We start from the raw sequence: 22969 nt of genomic DNA on the forward strand, positions 1-22969 counted from the left end.
AGTCTGCGATCCCATTCTTCTGTCATGTTTCAAAACTAAACCACTCCTTGATTTGATATTTTATTGTGGTTGAGTTTTTGTCTCAGTAATTAAAGGCAATTCTGCCAGGAGTGGTACACAAAGCTCTTGGTAACAGTCAGTACCTACAAGTTTATTAGTCCATGTTAGGTTAGCTTTGTTAGTTGGGAGCCTTGTTCAGACTAAACAGAGATCAGGTGCTGTGCTCGGGCATGTAGGAAGGTTGTGACATATTCAGGCTAAAGTCCAGATCAGATATTTGGACAGCTTTTTAGTTCTTCTGGTTGTGCTTCAGCATACTCACTTTGAAATAAAATAATGGATACTACTGTACATTAAAGAACCATCTTAAGTTTCAGATTTCATTCGAATGGGCTTACAAGTATTTGTAACTTATAGTCATTACAAGTCTGAAATTTAGGTGTTCAAAAGATGAAACTGTAGAAAAAATACTTATTTTCTGGACTGTAGGTGAGTGAAGATAAACAAGTTCTTAGAATACAGGTGTAGCAACTGCAGATGAAAGCCTGTCTTGCTAAGCAACTGTACAATGCTCCTACTCCAAATGAACAAATGACTGCATACTTCACACCTCATCTGTTGGTGTAATCTCATGTGAAAAGATTGTATACATCGCCTCTGGAGCGCTATCCTACAAAGACTCACTTCTCGACTCCGCAAACATGTAAAACAGCCGCTACAACAAACATAGAATGGCAGCATTTTCAGAGGTGATGACAGAGCAGGAGAAAATCTTGAATATCTGTTGTGCTTACCCTGTAGTGAGAAAGCAGCCAACTCCACCGCGGTGTCAAATGGACATTCTAGCCTTAAAATACACAAATGCAAGAATTAGTCAAAAAAAAAAAAAAAAAAAAAAGGAATAAACCTAAAATACTTCCACAGGAAATACAAGAAAATTCCCAATGACGCTGTCAGAGGCCTCCTTGTCTCTACCACTTCCTTCCAGTAATGAGCCAAACAATGAAACAAAGACTTAATCGTCTTTGTTGTGAAAAACTAATACACATATTCTAACTTCATTTAATGACTGATGTAATTCAATTCTTCTGACTAACATGTAATCCTGTAAGGCGCTTAAGTAACATGCCCATGACTAACAATACAACTGATGATTCATGTTTAAAGGGATTAACAACTGATGAAGAAAATATAATGTCTTACTTAAGTCATTTAAAAGTGGCACAGCCTGGCTGCCTCCATAGCAATAAGAATCAATGATATTAATACAAAAGAAATGCAGTAGTCAATCATAATAGTTAAGGTGTCAGGAAATTGGGCCAGCAATGGGTAGACTATTTAGTCCAGTGATAGGAAAATGATAAGCTTCTTATCTGTTCTTGTCTGCTCTACTGCTGTTTCACTTTGTCCACCTCTGAACAATCCAACTAAGTACCCAGTCAGAATGTACTGAACAAGCATGGGAGCAAGTAGTCTCAGTTAGGTTGTCACTGTGGGTGAGGAAGCTACAAGTCCTGTATGAAGCCTTCTAATAGAGCAGACTAAATTTGTTTTAACTGCACTTAAACAACCTACTGGCAGCACTTTTGAATGCCAGAACATGTAACCATGATAAGCCACTTAGTTCATTTCTATGTTATGACAAAGTCAACTATATTTGTCAGCCTGGCTAAAAAAAAAAAAAAAAGTTTCTCCTGTAAACAATACAATACAAGCACAGCACATAAAAGATAAAAGACAGTGAAGCCAGAAAGCAGGAAAATGACATACTTGCCACTGAGGATGTCTTGCTTTAACTGTAATACAAATAGGTATCTGAAAGGAAAAGAAAACCAAACTGTAACTGTGAGTTACTTACATTAACCCAGCCCCCCTCAATGATAAACTGGTGAATTTCTTCCAGCACAAAACATGACATTGACTTTCTTTTAAGCACAGAAAGTATATGAATTGATCAGATTTACAAAATAAAACCTTGAAATCTTAGTATGTTGAACCTTTCTCATGTGAGAGTGAGAAAGTAAGATGCAAAATTTAAGTGTGTGTGTGACTCACCTGGTGAGTTCCTCGTGCAGGTTGTTTGGTTCTGATGAATAGAACTTGACTCTCATGTGAAGGCAGTATGGTGGGCCAACTAAAAGACATATTATCACATTTAACAGTGTAATAATGACAAGTCAGAACAGTCAAACTACTTGACACCCAGAGTACAGGGGATTAAATAATGTAGAAAAATAATGTGTGTGTTTGGGAACAGGAAAAGAAATGGGTAGAGACAAGGGTTCTGCAACACTTACTTTTCACTTGCTTTTTGATACTTTTTGTAACATCAAGCCAATGCTGAAAAAACACGAAGGTGATAACAATTAGCAAAATATTTTAGTTAGGTCAGTAAATTAAATTTAAATTTTTTCGTATGACTGTCTTTTGTCTTTACTAACACACATTTAATGCTTATATTCCAAAAAAATGTTATCCCAGTTAAAGCTGCATGTGCACATAAACGCACACACAGTCAGTGGTGTGTTCTGTGCAGTAATTCGTCTCGGAAGTTCAGGCTCTATGAGGCATGAACAATGTCAAGGAGAGGAGGTGGTGGTTTTGTGTGTCCGTGAGTAAGTTAGAGAGAGAGCTAGAGAGAGAGCTAGGGAGAGCTAGAGAGAGAGCTAGAGAGAGAGAGAGAGACGCAGAGAGAGATAACAGAGGAACTTTCTAGTCTCCTCTCCCCCACATTCCTTATTACGGCCCTCCCTCTCTGTCTCTCTTTCTCTCAACTTCATTATGCTCTTCACCCATCCCGTCTCCCTCCCTTCTGCTTCATCTTTTCTCCCACCAACCACCCCCACCTTCTTCCACGGCCTTCACAGAGTATCACAGTGAAGGAACAGGGTCACTGGCAGACCAATTACTTAAAACAGTTTGTGCAGTTTGGACAGCCTGACTCCCAGCTCTCACAAGACTCCCATAACCAATCCTTTTAGTTCATTTTCTGAAGAGGAAAGTGATTTAGACTGAGAACCATACTATGTCTCTCACAGTATGGCATGAAAGAATAAAACAAGAGTACAAGTTAACTACAGTGTAAAGTCTATCTTCATCCTTACTGGCACTTGTGCCGAGTCCATGAAGCGCAGTCCGAAGTAGTCTTTCTCTACGATGTCCAGATGGTACATGATCTGCTCAAACAGTTCCTCGCCTTTGGCTTTTTTCTGAGGAGGGAAACACAGAAAAGATACAAAAGACCTAAGTATTTATGTATTATATATGCTGCCTCACTTCGAGTCATAAAGAAAACAGTAGGTGTTAACTAAAGATATTAAAAAGTAGTGAAAGTAAGAATAGGGTATTCGTCATCATGAGCATGTACTGTCAAAACAACAGCAGAAAAGATGAGTCTCAGCGTATACGAGGAGTACTTAAGTGTCCAAAATGTAAGATTACATTAAAACAAAGGAATCTACAGTACGGATTTGTGTCTACTGGCGACAATTATGGATCACCGATGTGTGAAAAGGTGGCATATTTCCAAATAATTACCCCTAATAGTTACTTTGCCTGTTAAATAATTTATAGAATGTCAGACAAAAAAGAAAAGTAAAGAGGAAAAAAAAATCCCATTCCAAACTGACAAAATTTAGATGCCTTGAGTTGCCTGACCACCAGTCCAGAATCCAAAGATGTTCAGTTTACTGATATGTATGATAAAGGAGAGCACTTAAGGCTCGTATTGCAGCAGCAGGATCTAGCAAATATTGACGTGTGTGGCATTTATGCTACAAAATTAAATATAAAAATATTATTTGATTATCATAATAGTTGCAGATTAATTTTCAGGCGATTGAGCAATCGGTTAATTGACTAATCACTGCAACTGTACAGAGCACTCTGGGAGAGATTATTTGTCCCACTCTACTCTACATAAATGGATGGGCCTTCCTATCTTATACCTTACTAAAACATTGTCTCTGTTTTTGGTTTGTTTGTATTATGCATGGTTAAACTATGTTCCCATAAATGTTTGAGAAAAAAAAAAAAAAGAGATATGAGAAAATATTAACATCAGGTTCTTCAACTTTAAATAGGTGTTGCCCTTTCTGATGAAGTCGTACCAGTTACCGCCTGTGTTCTGCCTGGGACTGGGAAATCTCTCTCATATGTGCTCTTTCACTCTCTCTCTCTCACACACACACACACAACTTCCAAACCCTGTCATGAGGCACAGTGACAGCGTTGCTATAGTAATGGGGGTGTAAGTGCCCCAGACATCCAGGAACTGAAGGAGTGGCTGGAAACATCATGTGATCATCTGGCTCTCTGGGACCTTCACTATGAAGGCAAAGATGTCATATTTAAGATCAGTCTGCTGCTGCATTTAACCCCCTGTGTTTATTCTTTCGGAACCTTTTTTCTTTATCCACACTTACTTTTGCACACATGCCTGACTTTATACTCTCCCATTTGCAAACAAACAGTAAATGTATAAAATAAAACAAGTTCCTTTGCCTTTTCTGTTTTTACAAGCATCAAAAACATGTTAGATAATCAGAGCCCCCATGAATTATTGCCACTTTGAGTCTCCACATAGAACACTGATTTGACAACCAAGTGCTTGACTGTTTGGCTATACATCAAGGATATGTGAGGTCCTAATTATTTCAACAACAAACAAACATTATATAGAAGTACTCATTCAGAAGCTGAACACCACTATTGTCCTCATATATTGTGCATTCACTCATCATGTAAATCAATTTACATTGATTTAGCACCGACTATGTACACAGTGCAATCTACGGAAAATTGTAAGGGTTAAGAAAAGAAAACTATGGTTAAGTAAAGGATGGAACCACGGGTGGCCCGATGTTTCCTACTCTTTGACAAACACACACACACCCTGAGAGAGCTCCTGGGCAGCTCAGGGGGGCTGGCCCCATGCTAGCTGGCATAGCTGTCAAGGCATACCGCACCCCTACAGTACCCAGGGAGAGAGCACAAAAGATTCATTGTGTGTGTGTGTGTGTGTGTGTGTGTTTGAGTGTGTGTGTGTGCGCAGCACTGAAGGCCTTGTTATAGTGCTTGCAGTATTGTTTGGCCGTTTGCAGTCTTTCTGCCTGCCTTTGAGCACACAGTCCTGCCTCTCAGACATTCTATCAGATTATTTAGGTTTAAATCTAAGTATTTAACTGATGATCTCACTCAACTACTGCACTATGTAACCAATGACTGTGCTTTTTCTTTGGGCAACAAATTTAGATCTATCACAATTGATGTGTGTGTGTGTGTGTGTGTGTGTACAAGGGTAATAGAAAAAAAGACAATGAAGTTAATAAATTTAAAGGAAGGAATGTGAATGATAGGGCTATGTGGAATCTCGTGCGGACATAGATGCTGCCAAAAAGAGGTATCCCTTGGCGACAGCTTTGGGTGGCCTAACATCTAGACACAAGCATATACACACACACAAACACAGCTGGAAAGCCAGTAAAGCGTTTGAATGAGTCCTATTCAGCTTTAGATTGGGGCTGTGTATTTACAACCACTTGAACATCTTAAAAGAAGAACCAACTGTACCATTTAGCAGGAGGTCCCCTACTTTTCTGCCCGCTTGAGTTGCATTAACAGATGTATAAGCAATGAACAATAAACATGCATACACCATTCATAATGTAGTGACAATGTATACAGCACAAGCACACTTCAGACCAAGTGAACCTTGCAGATGCTATTGCTCTACTGAATGGTGGAGTTTAAAGTTTAGGGGTGTTTCTGTGTCATGTATGGCTAACTGTGGGAGTCAAGATGAGGCTCACACCTGCCTAATTCCTGTTCTGGCCCATGGTGCTTTGACCGATTCTTTTTGGGTTATTGGAAAAGTTTGTAGGTATTGCCAGCATCACATGATATGTTTTTATTTTAGGTAAAGACAGCAATGTGGAGAATATCTCAGCCACTGCTTGGCAAATCATAACTTATTTGAAACATCCGGAAGCTGCCAGCTGAATCTTTTCCATGTTAATCATTTGCTCTTAGCTCTGTACTACCAGGAGCTACTTGGATTGGCACAAGGTTTATTTACTCAGTTATATTAACTACAAAAACACTATTGGTCAAGCTGATATTTCCCTGTAGGGTCCTGTTGCAATTACAAACTCTGCATTACACTGACAAAGATATACTAAAGAAATAACTGACACAAACGGCTAAGTCCCAGACTTTTAAAACATGCAATAAAGAAGAACCTGCCTTAGGGAGACATAACACTGACCATTACACTGATGGTGATGTAAATGTGCTATCTTAACTGAACTTAATTAGTTTTGTTAGGGATATAGCTTGGCCCCAATCATTAGGAAAGCCCAGGTAATGAAAATTTTAAAGCTCTATAAATACTCCACTAGAGGAGCCCGTGGTTGACCCAACAGTCAACAGCCAAGGGCTCCTCCAAGCAGCTGCTCTGAAAATAATTGATGCACACAAAGCAGGAGAAGGCTATCAACAGGAAGATTAGAGGTCAAGCTGAAGTCTGGAAGAGCAATAAAAATAACTTTCTCAGAGACCTGCTTGTAGGATTGTTAGAAAGGCCAAGTTAGACGGCAAAAGACCTTCAGGTAGATTTAACAGACTCTGAGGAGCTGGCACTATTCTACTCTTTAGCAACAGCTGTACAAATATGACCTCAGTGGAAGTCATCACTACAAAATTCAACATTTAAACAAACATAATGTATTTTGTAAACAATTTGAAGCCAGTGGAAGCAATGTTGATTGATCATGTTTTAGGGTTTTGTTGCAGTCAGATGGGAAACATAACTAATAGAGGGAAAATGGATTCAAATAAACACCAGAGTGGTCAAGGTCGTCTTGCAGACGAAAAGAGAGCTTTAAGTCACGAGTAGGGTCCAGAACTACACTATATTCATGCAACTACAATCCAACACGAGCCACTCAGTTCCCCTCACCTTTGTGTGAATTACACAGAGAAACAGAAATACACAATAGACCACTTAAAAAGACACGTGCAGAAGGCTCTGATCTCACACTCCCTCAACTGTAACGTCACTGAAAATCTGTGGCTACACCTTTAATAGAACAGTATGTGCAAGGCAGACCAAGAATTTCAGAGAGCATGAAGCCTTCAAAGAAGAATGAACCCAATTTCCACCCAACAAAACCAGAAAGACGCTAGCTAGCTGCAAAGAACACTTACATGCTGTGAACTTCCAAAGGGGGTACTGACCATGCAAGTTGTCAGAGCCTTTTAAGTTTTGTTATTCTGAAACTGTAAAAATGGAGATAAAAATCAAGTCATCTTCTCCTTGCTTAATTATTCAGAGTAACAAACATTTGGGGTGGGTGTGCCCAAGCTTTTGCATGCCACCAGCTGTAGCCGAGTATCGGTCAACGGATACTGCTCTTTATTATGCAGGCTTCAGTGTAATGAAGGGCAGGAATACTGACACATAGGAGAGGAGAAACTTCTAATTACATCTATTTAAGCTTGAAGGAGAGATTCCTTTCAGAAAGGCTTAAAACAAGACTAGGAACTACACCAGAGAACTAAACAGAGAGGAACCTAAAGTATAGCTGGATTGCATCTGTGCCAACTCTTTCCTGACATATATCCTTGTAATCCTTAACTAAAATAACCTTTTCCTATTTTCCTACACTTCTTTTCTGGAAGTACTATTGGTGTTGTTATCACTGTAAATTATATCTGCAGGATAAGGCAGAGCACCCAACTGCTCTATCACTTAGAGAGAAATGATGATAAGAAAGAAGCTTCCTAAAAGTCTATCTGGGGGAGGGGAAAAACAAGAAGAATCTCATTTTGAAACCCAACATACAGACAAGCGATCTGCTGAAATGCATTTAAAATATTCTACATAAACATCAAATGCCTGAGAATTTTGAAGATAATCAGTTACCTCCAAAATTACAAAAAAAAAAAAACAGTGAAGAAACCTTCAAACCCAAACTGAAACAAGAGAGCAACAGACAGACAAATAGAGAGGGAGAAAAAGTCCAAGTAGATAACATTCCACTAGAAGAAAGACTGACTGAAGAACACAATGCACTCTCTCTATGTGCACAATACCGAGCTGATAGGCTGGATTACATGTTAAACATTTGGCAGGTCCTTACACTAACTGTAGACAGACTCAAAGATGTGTGACATCATTTGTAAGGTATGCTGAATAAAATACATTCCTGCTCAATAAGCTGGTGAGGAATTCTGCAGTACTGGTGACTTGAAGACACTATTTCATATCAAGTTTGAGTAAAGCAAATGGTTGACTTTAATGTAGAACAGATGCAATAATACAGAGTAAAGGTATTCTCTTTAGCGTAACATTCTTGGAATATATTCTGGACAGACAGATTGCTTGACAAGTCAAATACCAGATTGACCTCACTGGAGTGCTGCAGATTTTCTACATGGAATGCTAGTGGAAATGCGAAGTATTAAAATATGTAAGCCATGGAAAAACAAAGATCACATGACAGGAAAACTGACATTTGTGTCCCTGTTCTAAAACAATAGTGACTATTCATTATTTATACATTTATATAAAGTACGACATCAAAATATGTTTTTATTTCCAGCTGAAGCTTGGTGCTTGTCTAAAAGTCGGTAAAGACAAAACTAATAAAATGAGAAAGAAAGAAAAGTTTAGCAGAATGTGGGGGCGTTCTATACAGTCAGCGGTTCTGCCTTGTGTTCACTTGGTGATGAGCCATACACATCATGTGACGGTGTCATGTGATGGTGTCATGTGATTAAGTGTGTTCTCCAGAGAGGATCATGGAATTACAGGTGATCAGCAACGCTACCACGCACATACACAGACCCACACTTCACAGACTTAACAGGCAATGCTCTACTGACACAGGCACACAATGGTCACTAGTACGCGGCTTTCACTTTCCAACTCTTCTATAAGCACTTAGGTACTGTTGTACCAAAGTGTAATCCGTTCTCTGAGTGGCAACTGTCGTCTTAACAGCAGCAGAACAGTATACGGATTTATCAAGGACAACTGAAGACAAAGAGACCATTATAAGCCATATTCTTAAAGTTGACAAACCAAGCAACTCTACTTACTGGCAGGTCAACACTGACATCTGTCCCATCCAGTAAGGACACACGGCAGGTGACGATAGACTGTGCATCCCCAGCAGCAGGGATGTGCGTCGTGGCCCGCTGGGCCTCTCGTAACCGGGCTTTCTCTGCATGTTTCCGGATGGAGCGTCGCCCCAGCGTCCTGCGCAGGAAACTCAGCATGATGGGAGGGAGGGACGGGAACAGTACCACACCTGAAAAGAAGAGTGCAGAGTGGACTGTAAAACAATGTAATATGGTAGCAGTGTTACACATTTAAAAACAGGGTTTAGCTAAAGAAATTGAGTGCATACTTGTACACACAGAATCAGAGATAAAGGCTGTGTAAGTGAAAAAAAAAAAAAAAAGAATTACACTGTTTTTTGAAGACCCCTAGAAAGCAGATCTCAGCCATGGAAAACATGACAAAAAACAAACAAACAACAACAAAAATACAATCAGCTGGAGTCTGGCAGGTGCGCCATATTTGTTCATTCTTTCACATAAACTGGACACTGTATGATATTCTGGGCCCAGAGCAGGTATCACAACGACAGCTACTACAACAACTGGTTATGTTAGCAAAACACTTTGACTGCTTACGACCAAAATGTTACAGGACACAACGTAACCAGGATAGCTTACATAAGCTAGCAGGTATCTGATAAGCATCTCCATCTGATACCTGATTTTTATGAAGTTACGTTATCTCAGCCGAGGAAATTAAGATTTAACAACGCACGTCCAGTTATCGGCCAGTTTAATTGAGTTGCGGTAACCGCCGTCATTTCAAATTAATATGTATGAAAAGTGACAATAAACGGTCGAAATCAAAGTAACAACCTTCGCTGCTATTTAAAAGCGAGCCTAATGTCTAGCGAGTAAAATGCCTTAAAGTTAAAAATAAAATTGTGCAACGTTAGAATTAGTACGAAAACGTTAGCTCGCGACACTCGACTTCTAAGATGTGTAAATAAAGCTATTTGAAGTTTCAACCGAAAAAGACCAAAACCTGTCTGGAACATATTAGAAATTAGCTACTGAACAAACGTTGTAAAAATACACATTAACTTAGCTTCACTTTAAGGTTACCCAGTTAAGGCCCGAAGTACCTGGCTGCTGCGAGAAAAAGCAACAGGTGTGTGCTTGTTATATGTTGCGCGAGCTAACCGCTACCACCGAACGCACACGACGAGTACGACTCCGACCGTTCGAGCGCGCCCCGCACAGCAAAACAAACACTCTTGAGAGCTGGCTCCAGCACACATACACACTTGCTTCGCAGCCACTTGTGGAGCCGAGGGCGTCTGGATGATGGGTTACTTACAGAAAGCTCCAGGTAGGATTTTCACGGTGAAAGCACGCCCGCTTGCATTGTAGACGACTAAACAGAAAGCTCGCACATCTCCATGGTTTGTAACTGGCTTTCTTCTGGGTTTTCTTCTTGTATTCCAGCTCGCTACCTCTGCGGGATAATTTTCTTTCCCAGGTCCCAACAAAAAGTAGCTCTTCTCCGGATGTGACGTCACGACAAATCCCTAACAAAAACTCGATTAGCATTTTTAAAGCGACAAAACCTTGGTTAAACTGCTGGGAGTTATAATTATAAACACACACATATATATATATTCTTAGTTTCTAATTAAAACCCCTAAATTAATCGTATCCTTTTCAGTTTATAGTTTAATATTTTCTTACTGTGTCATTTGTACTCACGAAACTTGACAAAAAGGCTGCTAATGAGTTATACATTTAAAACAGTCAAACAAATAAACACGCACCCATTCATGAAATAGTACTCCTCACGTCATTTAAAAGTTGCAGTGATATACTTCATTCATCTTATCTGATTTTGGATCATAAAGTTGAGGCCATCTCTATTTGACAGCAGCTCCCCCTTCTGGTCAGTTTAAGGAATACAGGTTTATAAATGAGGCGTAGAGGTCTGGGTAGCAGAGTGGTTTGAAGCAGTGTTCTGAATCAAACTCTGAAACCTGTTCCGACTCTCCACCGTATTAAGCACTATGAGATGTTAAATGTCAAACTGAGATACAGTTCAATTTATTTCATTTAAAAGTCTTTTAAATATTCTTCCCCCCCTCTGCTGCTGCAACTGCTCCGGGTTGAAAGCTTTTTAAATCATCAAATCTCATTCTGCCGCATACGAACGCAGAGTATTTTACCCAGAACGAAATTACTCACATGTCTGTACCTAACATAATGACAGATAAATGAAATCTTTAGATATACTGCTTCAAACTATGAGTATGCACTACCACAGAGTGCTAGTAATCTCACTATAATGTAGCAAGTCAATCATTTATTGGTATGCAAGTAAATTAAAGACTATGAACTTGTTTCAGTTTTGTTTTTTGGATAAATGATGATCTGGATGACTAAGACATGTATTTACTGTAGAGGTGAGCACCTCAGAAAGTATGACAGCCCTGTATAGACAGATTTGAAAGGTAATATTTAAATCTTCTGGCACTTACCACTACACATACTATAGTCAACACATTATTTCTCATTTAATGCACATTAAATGCTTCCATTGTGGGCTCTTGCTCAAGAATAGTAGTAACTATAAAGCAGAGGTGGGATGCAAAGTATCTGTTTCTTATAAACAGTTTCTGAATAGCATACATAATCTGAATTATTATATATCTTTAAGATCATTTATTGTTTTTTTTTTTTTCTTTTTATGAAGGACGGGGAAAGCTGTTTGTTGAGCAGTTTGTTTCTCTAGAAAATCTGCTTTGTTTTCTGTCATCTGAGATTGTTTTTTTTTTCTTTGGGGCCTATTATTATTACAGATTTACATTAGCTACTTCATTTGTGTAATGGCTTCTCTCTGGTGTTAAATCTCATAAATAAAAAATTAAAAAAATGTAAATAAGTGATTTTAAATGAGGCCTTCGGCAGCCCTTTTTCATTCGTCACTCTAACGTTGCCCAACCTCACTTTTACAGTGTGGAAAAGCAAGGTGATCCGAAGCCACGTCTCCATGCTTTGACAGACAAGCTTTAATTGTTCAATAATCAAGCTTATAGACATGTCCAAAGCACCGTCAAACCATGATACCAGAAAGAAACAAGCAACTGAGGACAAAGGTTTTTATGACACAGGTAAGGAGTTAACCAAGGGTATAATACGGTAAAACATTTGTCATCGTTTTGTGGTTCATTGTATATACACTCGCTGTTATAGACTGAAAGAAAACCCCAAAAAGGAAAAAAAAAATAAAAATGAAGGAGCAGTCTTGAAATACACACCGTTTGTGTCACATTTGAATCATCCAAAAGAAAAGAAAAATAAAAACAAAATCTTTCTGCTCACAAAGGATTTCCCTTTTATTTTAAAGATTTTTTTTTTTTTCATATACAACATTGTATTTACATGGTCTAATATTATTTACATAAAATTAACAAGTGGCACTGTGTAGTTAGGAGCTCCTTTTCTTGTTCTCTACAGGTGTCTCACTGTCAAATGAAATAAAAATGATAAATAAAAAAAAATCTTTTTAACAATGCTTTATGTCTCTACCTTTTTCTTTTTCTTTTTTTTTTCCAGTAGCACTACCTGCCACTCAGCCTTTCTACAAAGTGCTGTCCCTTTCCCTACCCAACTAGAACTGTTATCGTCTTTACAAAAATACAACTAACCCGAGCCCTCCCCACGTCTGGTCCCCTCCAAACTACTTTTGATCAGTACCCCCTAAAAACGCACAGACAGTACCAATTATGTGTCGACAACAAAACACTCGGAACATAAGACAGCTCACTGCTGGATGTTTTGTGCAGATGGATCCTCTGGCAGCCCTGAATGATCAAATATTATTAACTTTTCCCTGCAGGGTTCTCTCGGAGACTGATGCCAATTCATTAGCAGATTTGTGTCAATTAATTTGGCCGAACCTGCCGCTGCCATATCCAAAAGATTTAGTTCTTCACGTTTTAAGCTCATACACGTGGGACTCGCAACTTTAGTCAGTAAAAGAACTTGAGTTAAATGTGGCTTTTCCACTCACTGACTCGGTTTATCCTTCTGCGGAAAACAAGCCGTTTGATTCTGTGCTACTGTACCCACGGTCCTCTGCTCAGATGTCTCATTTGCCTTGAGGCCGTGCAGAGAGAGTGGGATCCATGTGTTATGATCCAAAAGAGAAGCATCTGGGGGGGGGGGGGGGGGGGGAGACACAAAGAGAAGAATGAACTGTGGATTTTGCGTGGGCCCGGCAGAAGCAACTAAAAGATGCTGATTTTGGGAGAGGGACGCTAAACGGGGGAGATTAAGGGGATTAAAAAAAAAAAAGAAGAAGAGGAAAAGCTGTATCTCGGCTCTTCTTGATCCCACTTCTACATGTGTGTGACTCAGCTGTTTGAAAGGGAGCTATGAACACTGCGCGGATTGTGGCAGGCAAAGATTCGGCCCGACTCTTCAAGAAGGCTCTGTTCGGATTGTTTTTTTGTTTGTTTTTTCAAAAACTTGAGATCAGGTTAGATTCGGTTTGCGTCTTTACGGCGCAACCTTTCATTCCAGTTAACAGACAAGCAGGCTTAAGACCAGACAGCTAAACAGACTACATGTTGGAAATGGAAGAGGGAAGAAAGAGGAGATAGATAAACACAAATCACACACACACACACACACAGCAGTAGGTATTCCAGCAGAATCCACCGTGGGAGAAAATGACAGCAGGCGCTGAAGCAGCCGATAAGAAAGAAATCTCAGAGTATGAAGAGGCTACGCTCCATGCTGCGATGTAGAGCACAACAACCGATAACATAAACTCAACAAGTGACTTCATACTGGGCTTTGTGAATTAAAAATAGCTATCATCATTAAATCTTTTACCACCCATGACTCATCAGTTTGACTTAAAAATCACCATTTGTCCTAAAATGACCAAGTGTCACCGGGGGGGAAAAAAAGCAAAACCCATCGATTGAACGTTCTGTTTGTGCTGCTTCTTTGAACTATCAACTGTTCCCTGGCAGGCGGGTTTAAATCAAATTAAACAGCAATGTCTGGCTCCGCTCCAGTGACCTCTGAACCCTGATGAAAGTTAGTTTAAAAAAAAGGTTTCCCATTAGGAAAACAAACAGCTAGTTTTTCTGACAGCAATGATCCACCATTCCCAAAGCATGTACACGGGGTACGCTCCAGTTTACGGGGTACACAAGTATCTACCATCGGCATTTAAAAAAATAAAATACAAATATGGGGAGATCAGTGGAGGGAGCTGTTACGAAGGTTGAGATCAGTTCACTGTGGTTTTGGAGGAGGAAAAAAAAAAAAAAAAACTAATTGCATAAAACTTGTAGAAGCCTTCAACCACTTGTTAACCAAGTAACCAGCCCTACATGTTTCTTTCTATCATAATGACCTGTGCAAAGAAAGCAAGACGTATTTGGGTTGCATAAAGTAGTAATCTGCTCAAAGTCTCCCTAATCAGAGGGAAACGGTGTCTTCGCTATCGGTGTCTGGCTCAAGGACACCTCAGCAGAGGCTCCAACATTGGACTTGTAGGAATTTGAAGGAAGAAATGAACTGACCTCAGCCTTGTTTAGATTGGAACTCAAGTTAGGCCGGGTGTCTACTGGGGGTTTCTTTCAATGTCTTCTGTTCAGTTGATAAGCTTTATGCAATGCGAGGACACCTAAATGTCAAATAACTGATTCCTAGGAACAAGAAGCGGCCCCCGGTAAACACTGGGCCTGAGGATTGTAAACCAGTTATGTCCTGCAGCCACACCAGACGATGGCCACGTCAAAAAAAACACAGCACAAAGCAGGGTTAAGCATCCAACTCGCCACAGCACTGAACAAGAGGTGAGGCACGAAGCGCTCTCAGCTGTCCATCCGTCAGTCTGCGCCGTCAGAAACTTAGACGAGAAAGCTAACAAAGGTCAAAACCAAGTACAATAAATAAAACCACTGTTGTCCCCCCCCCCCCCCGCACGAAAAGCAAAAGAAATAAAGAAGTAGTTAGAAGAAGAGGAATCACACTACTTTACTAGCTAAGATTTAATCAGGAAAGCATGAAGCTCTAGACTCATACAAACGAAACGTACAACTTTTTTTTTTTTTGTTCAGTGGACAGGGTTTGACACAAACTAAAACATAATAAATATTCTTTCTGAGGAACAAAGGATAAGGTATATCTCTTTATCAGCTAAAAGGACTCTAAAAAAAGGCAGGTCCGTCTGGCAGACTCGCTCAGAAGGGGACAGGGCGACCCTTTAGGTAAAAAGAAAAAAGAAAATAAAACAAGAGGGGACGGGGAGCTCTCCATCCACAGGGGCAGCCCTTCCCCTTCGTACTTATGGCACTACAGCGTTTCCCCATCCACATTTTATTCTCTCGTACTTTTAACTTTTTATTCTTTGTATCATTTTTTTCTTTACCCTGATCATACAATATCCCCTAATGGTACCTATTCAACACAGCTGGGTTTCTTTCTTTTTATTTTTTTTTTTCAAATTCCATCTCGTCCATGACTTTTCACGTTTGTTTGTGTTTGTCTTTAATCCATTTTATTTCAGCATAAAGTGCAACAGTGCTTTTGTTCTCTCCTCCGGCCACCTGGCCACTTCCTGGTAACCCCCGACGGCCCGCGGAGCTCACTGGTCACAGGTTGACGAGATCGGGGTCGGCGTTTGTCGCGCTGGTCACGCTCGTCATGCTGGTGGCGCTCGCGACACTCGGCTCCTCCACTTCCTCGTCGTCGTCGTCGTCGTCGTCCTCTTCCGTCACTTCTCCCACGTCCAGCACCTCCACTTCCTCGTCGTCGTCCTCCTCTTCGTCCAGTCCTTCTTCCAGCAACTCCACCACAGCCGCCTCCCCTTCTTCCGTCGCTGCCGTCTCCTCTCTTTCTGTTCCTGCTTTCTGCTGCTCTTTCTTCTCCTCCTCCCGCTCATCATTCACCTTTTCCCTCTGCTGGTATATAGCTGTCGTGAGTGGTTTGACTAGATCTTCCTCGTAGACTTTCAGGATGGCCTCGCACACAAAGCGGTACTGACTCTGACAAAGGAAAACAGAGGGACATATTTTAGCGGTTGTTTTGAAGTGGCTGAGAGCAGCTGGACAGAATAATGGATGTGTCTACATACAGGTGTTTGTATCATCATGGCCCTCTGATCTCTCATGGTCCTGACAATATCTAGAGGATACACTGGCTGACCGCACTCCATTAGACACAAAGCCGTCTCCATGGTGATCAGAACCCCTGTCCGACCAATGCCCGCACTGGAAAAAAACAGCACAGATAGAAATGGATGTTAATTTACAACACAGACTGTACAAGAAGAGAATTACAGTTGCTATAGGTTGACAACGTCCCACAACTTCTCATAAATTTACTTTACCTGCAGTGTACCACCATTGGCTGGTCCTGTCCGGCCCGTTTGGTCCGTACCAGATTAACAAAGTCCAGGAAATCAGTGGAGTCGTCAGGAACGCCATGGTCCGGCCAAGCCAGGTACTGAATCTGAGTAAGCTCCCTCTTCTGCTCACTCTGAACAGACACAAAGAGAAAAGAAGAAATTAAACAACTGCCTTTCAGAGAGACTTCTGAAACCGACAGTGGGTCAAGATCCAAGCTTACAAAGGAATTAGTTATTCTCGCATATCAGTCACACTCAAACCCCAGCAGGTTATTCTATTTAATGTGGGAGATCTTCAAGAATGTTTCATTGAGCTCTGTGTCCCGGGGGGAGACCACGCTGTTTGTGCAATTACAGCCTTTAAACGTCTTATAAAACAGACAGCGTGAATAACCAACACTGGTGTTATTCTTTCCACTCCGCCGGACCACTTGTTAAATCACAAGGGACACAAGTGGCTAGATTCTCTACAGATTCACTAAAAAAAAAAAAAATGTTCAGTTTATATAGCAGCAATGTCTCTTTTGTGCATTCACCAGGGAAAAGAAACACTGTGCGCTCAGTGATGAAGACTGCCACGATGAAGACTTAAACACTCCCACAACCTACAGACAGCCAGTACTGACCACCGTTTCTTCAGCGAGTCAGAGCCCTCTTCGATACTGCCTCGCTGCATCACCATGGTAACACACTTATCTCCATAGCAACAATCACAGGCAGAAGAGAATGCTAATTGCCTCCTCTTATAGCCATATACTAAAGGTCACGCTGCGCGGCCAACAAATGGTAAACTAATCAGGAAAACACAGGCGGCAGGAAGTGGTGGATAAACAGCAAGAACATCTGATCCTCCTCAATCATCCTCAAAAGCCTCTTTTAAGTTAGATTATGTCCCGACTACTGGTATGGTAGGCTATGTGTTGCATATAATACAATAAAACCTTCAGTTTAGAGGGATGAAAAGAGTGGAATTAAAGGCATTAAAGGCTTCAGCATCACAACAAAACAAACTTCCCTTCTCCATCCCTGTGTTTCAAACAATCATCATCCCACTCTGTGTTCCTCCGTTCAGTTTCTCTTTTCCTCGCTCTCTATTTCTGCTATGTGACTGACTGGGGTGGTTTGGTTGTCATGGCACCCAGATCCCAATATGCGGCCCCGCATGCGGCAGCGGGAGCCAGAAAAAGAACAGCCCACACCGGTCACTATGGCAACACACCTCCTCGTGGTCCTCGGTATCCTTCCCGAGACACTGGCCTGTTCTTTTTGAATGGACCCCGCGGTCTTCCTCCCTGACTTGCTGTTTACCTGCACACTACGCGCTCACGGCGTGCTCTCTCTGGCTTCACCTCAACTCTTTTGGCCTTTACGTCCTGGTTTGGTAGCCGACTGCTTTGTGCGGTTACCTGAGTGTGCGTGAGAGTCATCTCCCGGACCAAGAAGGCAGAGTTGCCCTCTTCGTTGTGGCACGTAACTGTGAAATCTCCGTAGGTGGTGCAGCTGTCTGGGTTGGGCCAGTACTGGTGACACTTCACCTACAAACACAGACAAGGTGTTGAGTTTATAAATGAGCATTTAACTTACTCTTACTCTCAGCTCAACTCTCAGCACAGAGGTCAAGGTCTTCTCCTCTGCAGTTAGCCATCTGTTTCTTTCTATTGCATTTACCTTCACACAGCGCATCTGAAATCATTTACAACCGAATCAAATCTGTAGATGTTTCCAGAGGCTACATTGTTGTGCAATGTTATTTTTAGCATGTTAAATTGGCTTAAGAAATGAGTTGCAGAAAAGTGTCTTTGCAGAGTTCTGTGAATAATGAAACATTTTGACAACAGAATTAGGGGTCTCAAATAGTATCTCAAATAGCCATGAAGACTTACACTGCAACAGAAATGAATTATTATAAATTTTTTTTTACATACCCGGCCCCTTTCGACCTGTGTAGTCAGCATGACCACCAGTGATGAGCCCTGCTCCCAGGTCATTTGCCAGAAGTCAGGGCAGGTGTTGGGCAGTGGGCCCTGGCATGCTATGTAACGGTTTATCAGACTGGAGGCTGGAATCTCCATCTAAAAGGAGAGGGAGAGAATGAGACGCACAGGGGTTAGAGTGATTATTTTTTTCCCCCCAATTCAAAATATGCGCTGTCTGTGTGATCAGCAGTGCAGAGAGCTAAAAGCCTTCCCATAACACAAGATTAAATAAACTGAGACTATAATAGCTTTGCATCTTGTTCCAACTTTTTAGGTTGATGAGCTGCACTATTATCAATCTGGGAGCCCATTGGCTAAATCAGAAGAGTCTGCCTTGGCAACAGCCAGTGTTTGGGTCTTCCACTGTAAGCAGCAGATATCTAGACAGCAGATAACACACTTCCTGTTCTGTGCTCCGATCAATGTTTACAGTCTGACTCGAGACGCAAAAAGGGGGTTGGAGTTGAGAGACGACGTCCATGACTGGTTTAGTTTACACACCATTAACAGTTGGACCTTTGTTCAAGGGATTTGTTTGCTCACAAGGTATAACCAAGCGTGCTGCCTCTTCTGTTCTCCACACAGACTGTTGCATGCAACCAAAGTCAGCTCAAATGTGAGTGGTTAAGAAAAACAAGAAAGGTTCCTGTACCGAAATCTCGTCCCTTGCCTACAGATTTAGCATGTTCACAGATGGATCTGTATATAGACATAACCTCATCACAGTACACCGATCAACCACAACATCCGGTAAATGACACTGAAGATCTTGTTACAAGTCAGTGTTCTTCTGGGAAACCTGAACCTGAACTTTGATGCAGACCAGCACATCCCCAATGGTAGTGGTGTGTTTCCCAGACAAGTGACACACATGTGCACACATCCATCCACATGATGTATAAGAAAACAGGATTCATCAGACCAGATCACCTTCTTAAATTGCTGCATGGTCCAGTTCTGATGCTCATGTAGGCCATTCGAGGCACTATCAGCAGTGGACAGGGGTCAGCATGGACTACCCAGTCACGTACAAAACAAACTGTTGATTTGCGTGATAAGCTTTGATAACCAATTTGAGCTTTAGTAGCTCATCCGTTGGATAGGACCACACGTGCCAGGCTCTCCCTATGTGCGTCAATAAATCAGTCCATGACCCTGTCACCCGTTCCCCTGTTTTCCTTCCTTGGACCACTTTTGTTAGGTACTGATCACTGAAAAAAAAGGGAACACCGCACAAGAGCTGCAGTTCTGGAGATGCTCTGGCCTAGTCATCCAGCCATCAGAATTTGTTGCTGAATTTGCTGAAATCCTTCCACTTATCCACTTTTCCTGCTTCTAACACATCAACTTCGAGGACAAAATGTTATGGACTCGCTAAATTATCCAAGCCACTGACGTGTGCCATGACAACTCATTGGTGACAACCAGATAATCAGTGTTATAAACCTGACCAGGCTGATTGGTATAATTTCTTCCAAACATTAAAAAAGTGTTTTGATGTTCTCCTTACAGAATGAACATCTTAGATAGCAAACAGAAATGAATTCACCGCTGAACATCAGCTATCCCTGGTCACTGACAGATTGACCAGACAGCAGAATATATAAAGACAAATAAATATAGTATCTTAGAAACGATGACACATGTTATGTTAAAATGTATTGAGAAGCGCTGGCCAGTGTCCATCACGCTCACAGTGATCGTTCATTAAAACACAGGGTAAACAGTAATTCAGCTGCAAAGTGTATTTACTTACTTTACTTAAACAGACAGACAAGACCAGTCATGTTACGAATGTCTGAAAAGCTAAAAAATAAAGAAATGTTCTCACCACAAAGAACACATTCTCTATTTGTAGCCTTCTAATAACACACACCAGCTGCTGTTAGCTGAATAAGACAAATGCCTGGGTGATGCAAAAACTTGCAACACATTAACTCATGGTGTCACTCTTAATGTAAATTCATCACCCAAAAACAGAACATCTGTGTCAAATGAGCAAAATGCAGAGATGCTGTCGCAAGAGGTAAAATGAGGGAGAACAAACTCACATTGATGTAATTTGCATTGATGTAGTCATCTGTGCTTTTCAGAATGACCCGCGTGGCATCATCTGTCAGGATGGGGGGAGGAGAAACAGCAGAGAACAAATAAAGTTAGAAAGAGCTCAAGAGGAAAACAACTGGAGATGGAGTACGACGTGAGGAACAAAAGGTTAATGACGACACATATTTGAAGGAACAATCCAACAGAAGTAGACAGCCGTGTGCAGTCACGTACAAGGAGAGATGTCTCTGTAGCGATTTTTGGAAACGTTCTGAGGTAATTTGGCACACAGCATGGTCATCCCCGGCCTCTTCCTGTACAGTTGCTGTAAGAGAAGGAACAGAAATAACTGAGCTGTGGAAGAGCAGAAAGATCCGTAAACACCAAATATTTCTTTGCCCACTTTGTGTATGCAAATATGTACCAGCTTTTTGTATCTGTGTGTGGGCATAGGTGTGGGCATTCTCCAACGTACATTCAAATATCTGAGGGTTTGTGTGTTTGTATTTCATATTCATCTTTAGGAACAGGAAGTTTTTCCAATGTGGAGGACAAAAGATATATGTGACATTTTCTGAACAAAGTGAACATACAGTAATAATCAATCAATCCAAAACTACAGAGTTAATCCTGTAATTTCACATGTATGCATATGTGCACTGAGTCTGCTTGTGTGAGTTTAGACTAACCTGTGAAATCAAATGCATTCAAATGTAACAGTCCTGCACTAAACTTTAGCTTCATGAAGCCATTCAGGATTAGTTTCAAATAACAGAGAGCTGTTGATTCAACTGTGTTGTCACTTGTAGTACTACTGAGCTGTATTGTGTTGTACAGACACGTTTCAATTATTTTGGCAACCCCAAACTAAAGAAACACTTTAGTGTTTAATACAATCCAGTTCAACAGCACCACAAACTACATCTTCCAAAACGATCAGTCAGTTGAATCACAACATAAACTGAACATCATAATAGTCACAAAGCTAACCTTTAGTCCAGGACTGTTGTATTAGAATGCACTGGTGTACGTAGTGTGCCTAATGTCTTGCTACGAATAGCAAGTGAGTGCATGTCTGTGTCTTTCTCCTCACATCAAACTGTGCCAGTATGGCTCCACTGATCAGGCCTTCTTTCAGCGTGGCCATAGAGTCCCTCAAAGCATGCTGGTCCAGCTGGGCTGGGTCCTGAGGGGACTTCTCAGGGATGTACTGAAAGTCAGGCTCAGAGTCCACCTTCTCCTCCACCACGTCATAGATGGCTGAATGGAGCAGAAAAACACATCACATGCACAAGGCTGTTCAAGAAGCCCCGGGCTTCGGGTCTCAAATGTTGAAAAACAAAAAAGTGTAAGAACATCATGACTAATGCACTACACAGAGAAAGAAATACCTATATTTCAACAGCAAACTTCAACCATGTGAACTGAAAAGCATTTAACATAGATTCAATCTTATATCTGCTTTCATGTAAGAGAGGATGGAATGTACAAATCCCTCTCTGACCCACTTAAAATACCAAGAATTTCCACGTTTCATCATCTTTAAAAGCTCCCATCCCCGCTTCGCTGGCACTGATTAAAAGAAAAGCTTTGACGCAGTGAACACATGTTGCTGAGATGTACAGAAAATATTTAACTCATAGATATTATAAGCTACTACAAAAAGGAACATAAGGAGTCCAGAAGCAAGATCGAGCCTTGAAACCTGATGCCTAGCTGATCATTCTCATGAGCAGGCTGCACCAGTTTCAGCCTAGATTCCACCTTACAGCAACATTCACGATCACCAAATTAAATCCAGCTTTCCAACTTATTATTATTGATGAAGACTGTGATGTGAGATTCTTGTAGACTGAACGGTAAAAAGATCAAATCTGTTATGGTTGACCTGATACTCGATTCAAATTCAGTTTAATAATGATGTTTAACTCGGGTTTGTGTCTGTCATATTAGTAAAATATTCCACATTAGATCTGTGAAATATAGGAAGAACTCACCATTTGGTCTGACCAATAGGATGAGCTCCCCAGAGTGGCTCTCACAGCTGGCCTTGATGAACATGACCACCTGGTCATGGGTGTGGTCAGATATGTCCCGCCCGTTGATTAAAACCACCTGGTCGCCCTCATTGAGGCGAGGCACACAGAGGTCAGCCTGAAGAGGAAGAAGCATGTGAGTGACGCTGCGGTCCTGGAACTTTTATAGTGTTTATGTCTGTGAAGATTCTCAGTCATATGGGTCATAAAGTCATGGTATGTCAAAAACAAAGCAAAAACAAAAGCAACTGGGCTTGTTTGAGTCTTCACTGCTCATCCAAGTAACCTCTTCTGTTCTGAAGAAGACGTTTCACCCACATCTTCAAGAAAATAAGTCTAGTTGCCTTTGTTTTTGCTTTCTTTCAGATTTGTAATGCTTAGTTCAATCAAATAGTTCAGAGAGGAGATGTCTTAACTTATAAAAA

The 22969-nt window shown here is 41.0% G+C and overlaps 2 protein-coding genes across 6 annotated transcripts in view; both read right to left on the reverse strand.

Annotated features, from left to right (window-relative positions):
* epb41l5 (erythrocyte membrane protein band 4.1 like 5) overlaps positions 1-10619 on the reverse strand; it is a 32880-nt gene extending 22261 nt beyond the window's left edge. For all 4 annotated transcript variants that reach the window (XM_084544661.1, XM_084544662.1, XM_084544660.1 and 1 more), the window contains exons 1-7: positions 10427-10619; positions 9103-9314; positions 3105-3209; positions 2298-2340; positions 2056-2134; positions 1771-1815; positions 795-847 (exon numbers count right to left, since the gene is read on the reverse strand). In XM_084544661.1, coding sequence (XP_084400787.1) covers positions 795-847; positions 1771-1815; positions 2056-2134; positions 2298-2340; positions 3105-3209; positions 9103-9282 — 505 coding nt within the window. In that variant the 5' untranslated portion in view covers positions 9283-9314; positions 10427-10619. The remainder of the gene's footprint in view (positions 1-794; positions 848-1770; positions 1816-2055; positions 2135-2297; positions 2341-3104; positions 3210-9102; positions 9315-10426) is intronic.
* A 1582-nt stretch (positions 10620-12201) lies between these two features.
* ptpn4a (protein tyrosine phosphatase non-receptor type 4a) overlaps positions 12202-22969 on the reverse strand; it is a 68052-nt gene continuing 57284 nt past the window's right edge. For both annotated transcript variants that reach the window (XM_084544897.1, XM_084544896.1), the window contains exons 19-27: positions 22506-22662; positions 21602-21768; positions 20743-20833; positions 20514-20575; positions 18412-18558; positions 17893-18021; positions 16469-16617; positions 16214-16349; positions 12202-16124 (exon numbers count right to left, since the gene is read on the reverse strand). In XM_084544897.1, the coding sequence (XP_084401023.1) occupies positions 15732-16124; positions 16214-16349; positions 16469-16617; positions 17893-18021; positions 18412-18558; positions 20514-20575; positions 20743-20833; positions 21602-21768; positions 22506-22662 (1431 nt within the window). In that variant the 3' untranslated portion in view covers positions 12202-15731. The remainder of the gene's footprint in view (positions 16125-16213; positions 16350-16468; positions 16618-17892; positions 18022-18411; positions 18559-20513; positions 20576-20742; positions 20834-21601; positions 21769-22505; positions 22663-22969) is intronic.

Source organism: Chelon labrosus (assembly GCF_963514085.1).
Source record: "Chelon labrosus genome assembly, chromosome: 5".
Taxonomy (NCBI): Eukaryota; Metazoa; Chordata; class Actinopteri; order Mugiliformes; family Mugilidae; genus Chelon; species Chelon labrosus.